The 6,210-nt window shown below is 43.4% G+C and overlaps 1 protein-coding gene across 1 annotated transcript; it reads left to right on the top strand.

The window, feature by feature from the left end:
- Positions 1 to 1,014: 1,014 nt before the first annotated feature.
- LOC123085050 (T-complex protein 1 subunit beta) lies at positions 1,015 to 5,238 on the top strand. Its single transcript, XM_044506619.1, has 11 exons — positions 1,015 to 1,165; positions 1,266 to 1,322; positions 1,780 to 1,845; positions 1,958 to 2,069; positions 2,239 to 2,367; positions 2,894 to 2,965; positions 3,320 to 3,435; positions 3,596 to 3,672; positions 3,780 to 4,265; positions 4,381 to 4,696; positions 4,785 to 5,238. The coding sequence occupies exons 2-11, from the start codon at positions 1,266 to 1,268 to the stop codon at positions 4,929 to 4,931; spliced, it is 1,578 nt and encodes a 525-aa protein (XP_044362554.1). The 5' UTR covers positions 1,015 to 1,165; the 3' UTR covers positions 4,932 to 5,238.
- The last annotated feature ends 972 nt before the right edge of the window (positions 5,239 to 6,210 follow it).

Below are 6,210 nucleotides of genomic sequence, written 5' to 3' on the forward strand. Positions count from 1 at the left end.
CCATCTGATCGATTTTTTTTCTGGTTTGTGCAAGATAGTTTTGTATGTTTCCTCTCTTTGGCTAGTGATTTGTCGATTATTCGATATTTTTCTCTGCTTTTTTCAATTTTTCTACCCCCATTGTTTTTATGTTTTCCATGCTTCTTCTTGTTTTCTTCTCCTTTTTCAATTTTATTTTCCCCATTTTGAATACACGTTCACATTTTTTTAAGTACATGTTGAACATTATTCTGAATACACGCTAACCATTTTCTTAATATACCATGAACATTTTTCCAATACATGGTGAAATTTTTCTATACACACGTTGTATATTTTTCGTATATGTTGATTTTTGAAATACATGTGAACATTTTATTGATGCATGGTAAATAATTTTTAAACACACATTCAACATTTCTTCAAAAATTTATGGTCAATATTTGAAAAATACGTTGAACATACTTTCAAAATGCAATAATACTTTCGAAACAAATATTATAAAAATTAGCAGAAGAATTTAGAGAAGTACATGAACAAGTTTTCTAAATTTTGTATGAAAATATTAACTTGTTTTGGCAAAATAATACAGTAAGATTTTTTAACATAATAAAGGAATGATTATAAAATTACTCATAACTTTCTGCCTGGCCCAGGTGGGGACCGCCGAGAGCGACTCTTCTAAAAGTCGTGATTATTTTTTCAAATTCACGAACATTTGTAAAAAGACCGGATACTTTTTAAATTCTGATTTTTTTAGAATGGTGATCATTTTTCTCAAATTTACAAATAAAATCAAACGTTTTTGACATTCTTCAATTCGTGTTTTTATACGGATAGTAAAACTTTGGAACATTTAGAGAGAAAAAAAAGGGAAAACAGAGCAACCCCGCATATAGTCTTGGTCTAGGCAGCCTGGCGGGCCGAAACTAGCGATCGTTTTCTTTTCTCTAGCAATCTGGCCATATGCACACTTGCGGGCTGGGCCTGGCCCATACGCGGGCTGCTATGAGCGACGGTGCCATCGCGCTCGCTCCCGTAGACGCGCCCCGTTTAAGCAAGCCCTAGACTGCTGCTGCTGTGTGTCTTCCTCTGCTCCGCACCGCCGCCTCTGCATCCTCCCCGACGACGAGATCCACCCGCCCCCTACCTCCCCCCCGCCTCCGCCCCGTCGCCAGCCCCCGAGGTACCCCGCCCGACCGCCCCCCAGTCAGTTCTCTTCTCCGTGGCCGGATCAGCGCGACGCGTTCCTGACATTTTTTCTGGCTCTCTCCGTGGTTGGGCAGATGGAGAGGGTGCTCAAGGATGACGCCATCCAGGAGAAGGGCGAGCGCGCCAGGATGGTAACCACCCGCCTCCCATCTGATCTGCTTGTTTTCCTTCTTGGTCTGACCGGGTCGGTTCGTTCGTTCCTCCGTTGGTTCGATGGCGCTGCTGCAACTGTGTGCAATTAGTTTACTGATCTCATTTAGACTGCAAAATCCGTAGATTGTTAGTTCGGCAAGTGCCAGATCAGCAACCTGACCGTCGGCTTCGCGTAGTAGGATCTGTAGGTTACGGCGGCACACACGCACACACTGATGCTGTATTGCTGCTGCATAATGTGCTTTTGCAACTGTGCGCAATGCGTTTACCGCTCTCCTTCAACCGCAGAAGCTGAATATCACTCCCTCCGTTCATAAATAAGTGATGTGGTTTTAGTTCACTTATTTATGAACGGAGGCAATACTTTGTAGAATCATTGTTCAGCCTCTTTGTTTATGTGGGGTTCTGATTCATTTGATTTCGCCCTCCTGGCAGGCATCTTTTGTAGGTGCCATGGCGATCGCAGACTTAGTCAAGACCACATTGGGACCAAAAGGAATGGTACGTGCTGCTCGCAGAGAAAAAAAATGCAGTTTGGGCAAAAGATGGCGCCAGCCAATCGAGTGCTGGAGGATTTTCCTTGGAATTTACATGTTACCTTGTTTATGTCCAGGACAAGATCCTTCAGTCGACTGGCCGAGGGCGGAGTGTCACCGTTACAAATGATGGTGCTACCATTTTGAAGTCGCTTCATATCGACAACCCTGCTGCCAAGGTCCTTGTTGGTATCCTTTTGTTTGAGCCTACTGCTTGATGGTTTTCCTGCTGAGATGATGCTTGTTTCTAGATCTGGCAATATAGGCTTCTTGTAGCTTCTCCTGACCCCATTTGATTAGTTGGTTGTATGGATGTTCTCCCTAATTGAAAGAAAATGTAGTCCTTAATGATTGTTAGACATCTCAAAAGTCCAAGATGATGAAGTTGGTGATGGAACAACTTCTGTTGTTGTTTTGGCTGGAGAACTGTTGAGGGAGGCAGAAAAGTTGGTTAACATGAAGATTCATCCGATGACTATTATTGCAGGTAATCCTCATTTTAGACACAGTTTATTCAACATGTTATCCCTAACATTTAAAATTGTGCAACTCTTGGTTACCACCTCAATACATGTTACTAAGTTTTTGGCGAGTAATGATACAATAACAACATCTGCAGATCAGTAAGACATGTGAAGTTTGGAAAATGACATCTCATGCTTACATACTTTGTTTTTCAATTTGTCATGTTTAAATGATTAAAAGCAGCTCCCTTAGTCTAGGCAACTTCCGGATTTTAAAAGTAAGACAGTACCTTAAAAAAATGAAAGCATTGCACTTCTGTGTTGATGTCATGTTGGCGATGGACAACTATGACCCTTTGTTTTCTGTTCCATTTTCATGTTTGCGTCTTCATTTCTAATCTTTTTGGCTTGCTTATTAATGCAGAAATGATACACATGATATTTGAGAGATACACATGGATGCATGATGGAACTGTTTGCAAATATATAGCTAATCATTTAGTTACATTTCAACATCTCTAATGCTTTATCATCTCTCTGTACTATTAGGTTACAGAATGGCTGCTGAGTGTGCCAGAAATGCGTTGCTGAAAAGGACCATGGACAACAAAGACAATACAGGTCACCTATTTAGTTACTTTCTCATATATGATTTCTTAACTATATTTAAACACTATGTAATCTTCTTCTAGTAAGTACTTATGTTATGTGCGACAAAATTTATGTTTGCATTAATCCTTGGGGCGGATACTTATTTTCCCCATTTTATCTTGTAATGAGCATCACTTCCTGGAATACTAGCTTAGCACCTGGCATCGCTGATTTCCTAGTTGGGACTTGGCATTGACTTGGCAGTAATTTTCAGTCAGATGTTTAAAGTTTATTGCAGTCATTATGTTTTATATTATGGTTTATATATTAAGAGTTTGCCACCAGGAATGGTATTCTGACAATAAACCTTCATTGGTGCTGCAGACAAGTTCAGATCAGATCTCATGAACATTGCCATGACTACGCTTAGTTCAAAAATTCTCTCCCAGGACAAGGAGTATTTTGCTGAACTTGCAGTTGATGCTGTCCTCAGGCTTAAGGTAAAAATGATTGGGGGAAGTTGGTCATACCATACCTTTTCTATGTGGGATGTTGCTTGAAGTCTAGTTCATTAGTTCATAATTATCCATTCACATTGTTACGTTCTGTTAGTAAAATGTTGATTTGGTATGCTGCACCACACTTGTTCATTGGTGGCAGGGTAGCACCAACTTGGAATCAATCCAAATTCTGAAGAAACCGGGAGGTTCTCTTAAGGATTCCTTTTTGGATGAAGGGTATGTTCTTTCAAACCCTTGGTTCTTTTTTATCCCAACTATATTATGGTTCTATATCAGTTACAAACAGACTGATAAACATATACCATTTTCAATCTATTTTGCAGGTTCATTCTTGATAAGAAGATTGGCCTTGGTCAACCAAAGCGTATTGAAAACGCTAATATTCTGGTTGCAAACACTGCTATGGACACAGATAAAGTTAAGATTTATGGGGCACGTGTCCGGGTGGATTCGATGGCTAAGGTTGCAGATATTGAAGCTGCTGAGAAACAGAAAATGAGAGAGAAAGTTGAGAAAATCATTGGCCACGGGATAAACTGCTTTGTCAACAGGCAGCTAATCTACAACTTCCCTGAAGAACTTTTTGCTGATGCTGGCATACTCGCAGTTGAGCATGCTGACTTTGAGGGCATCGAGCGGCTAGCTCTTGTCACTGGAGGTGATATTGCATCAACTTTTGACAACCCAGAGTCTGTTAAGCTTGGGCACTGCAAGCTCATCGAAGAGATTATGATTGGGGAGGACAGGCTGATTCATTTCTCCGGGGTTGCGATGGGGCAAGCATGCACCATTGTCCTGAGAGGAGCAAGGTATGCCTTATTTATTTTTGGTGTAGCTCCTTATCATGCAGTGATAATATTGTATTATTCAGGCATTCTGTTTTGTTTGGCTGCAAACTGAATACATGTGTCTTGTTGTCTACAGTGAGCATGTACTTGATGAGGCGGAGAGGTCCTTGCATGATGCCCTATGTGTGCTTTCTCAGACGGTAACTGACACGCGTGTCATATATGGTGGTGGATGGCCTGAGATGGTGATGTCCAAGGAGGTGGACGAACTTGCAAGGAAGACCCCTGGGAAGAAATCTCATGCGATTGACGCCTTTTCGCGCGCCCTGCAAGCCATCCCAACAATCATTGCTGACAATGCTGGTCTGGATAGTGCTGAGCTGATCTCCCAGCTCCGAGCCGAGCACCACAAAGAGAACAGCACTGCTGGAATTGATGTCATCAGCGGCGGGGTAAGCTCACTGAGAAGACTCCGACTTGCTATGTAGGTAGTTACAACACGAGTGATTTTTGAAACTAACATGGTCTATTGTGGTGCAGCTGGGAGACATGCAGAAGCGCGGGATATGCGAGGCGTTCAAGGTGAAGCAGGCCATCGTCCTGTCGGCGACCGAGGCCGCGGAGATGATCCTGAGGGTCGACGAGATCATAACCTGCGCCCCGCGCAGGAGGGAGGACAGGATGTGAGCGCTGTCTCGATGCAGCGCTCTCTTATGTATGATGGTTTGCCGAGTTTTGGCTGGGTTGCTGTGGTCCACGACTGCTTTAAAGTTTGATCGACCCCATTTCGATTGTCGTTGAACCCTGACCCCTAAGCGACTGGAACTTGTAGCTGCTAGCGTTGTTCTGTAGGGAGTGGCTTGGTTTTCTTTCGGTTGATTTTCCACTAAGAGGATATAGTGATGTGTAAGTGTAACCTTGTTTTATGTGCATCTTTTGCATGCGGAGGACTTAGTTAAGAAGATGCATGCAATGCTACGAGTTTTCAGTTTTCCATGTGTTTGCTGTACTTGCTGGATATCTATCAGCCGTTGCTAGCAGTGTGTTGGACATGGCACATGTATGGCTGGAATCGGGCCCAGTTTTGATTGTGATTGTGCCGAAACAAGATAGGACAATCTGTGCGCAATCTGTGCGCTTGGAGTGTTTGATTATCTGTTTGACAAGTGTTTTCTTATTGTCGACTGATTAATATCGGTTCTTCTTATCTTCATTAGCTAGTTCTATTGGACGTCTGGACCACATTCAGTTGTGTTGTGGACTACTTGCTAGTAAAGGAGCTTGGCTTACATAAAACTGTCATTGCCAGAACAAACCCTGATAATCTATCTGCCTAGAAGTTCCTAAGTACCAAAATATTTTCTTTTTCTTTTTGAAATAGCAGGATTCCTGCATTCATTAAGAAAAGAGTTTCTCAGTTAATTGGGGGAAAACCAGACTGCACGTTTAGTTTAGTTATATGGAGAACTACGCAAAACCCATCACAACCGCTGAGCGGCACACATAAGATACCTCACGCACACCACGCCAACGAGGGCCTCAACGAGACATCGCGTAGGCATCATCGTCATCACTCCTCCCCTGGAGGCGTTATCGCTGCCATCCCTACACCCCGAGCAAACGACTCCCACTTTGCCGTACGCGATCGTCGACCCGACCCACACTGAAGAGGCCGTGGAGAGATGCATGAAGATCTGTGCCAAAACTCAGCCACCTGTGACTAGGCAGCGCACCTATGACTAGGTACGGCTAGCGCCGCAGAAAATCATCGAACGAACCATCTGCTGCCCGTCATCATACGCCACCGGGCCCCGCCACCACAACTTCGACTTTGCAGCAACAAACCAACCGAGATAATCCCGCGGACACGCTGGAGAAAAGTGGACTACCTCAACCATAGCCACGACTCCGACATTGCTCCCCCCATCATCTTGCCACAGAAGCCTCGAAGCCAACACCATCGTCT

The sequence above is a fragment of the Triticum aestivum genome, chromosome 4A (assembly GCF_018294505.1).
Source record: "Triticum aestivum cultivar Chinese Spring chromosome 4A, IWGSC CS RefSeq v2.1, whole genome shotgun sequence".
In the NCBI taxonomy this organism is placed as follows: domain Eukaryota; kingdom Viridiplantae; phylum Streptophyta; class Magnoliopsida; order Poales; family Poaceae; genus Triticum; species Triticum aestivum.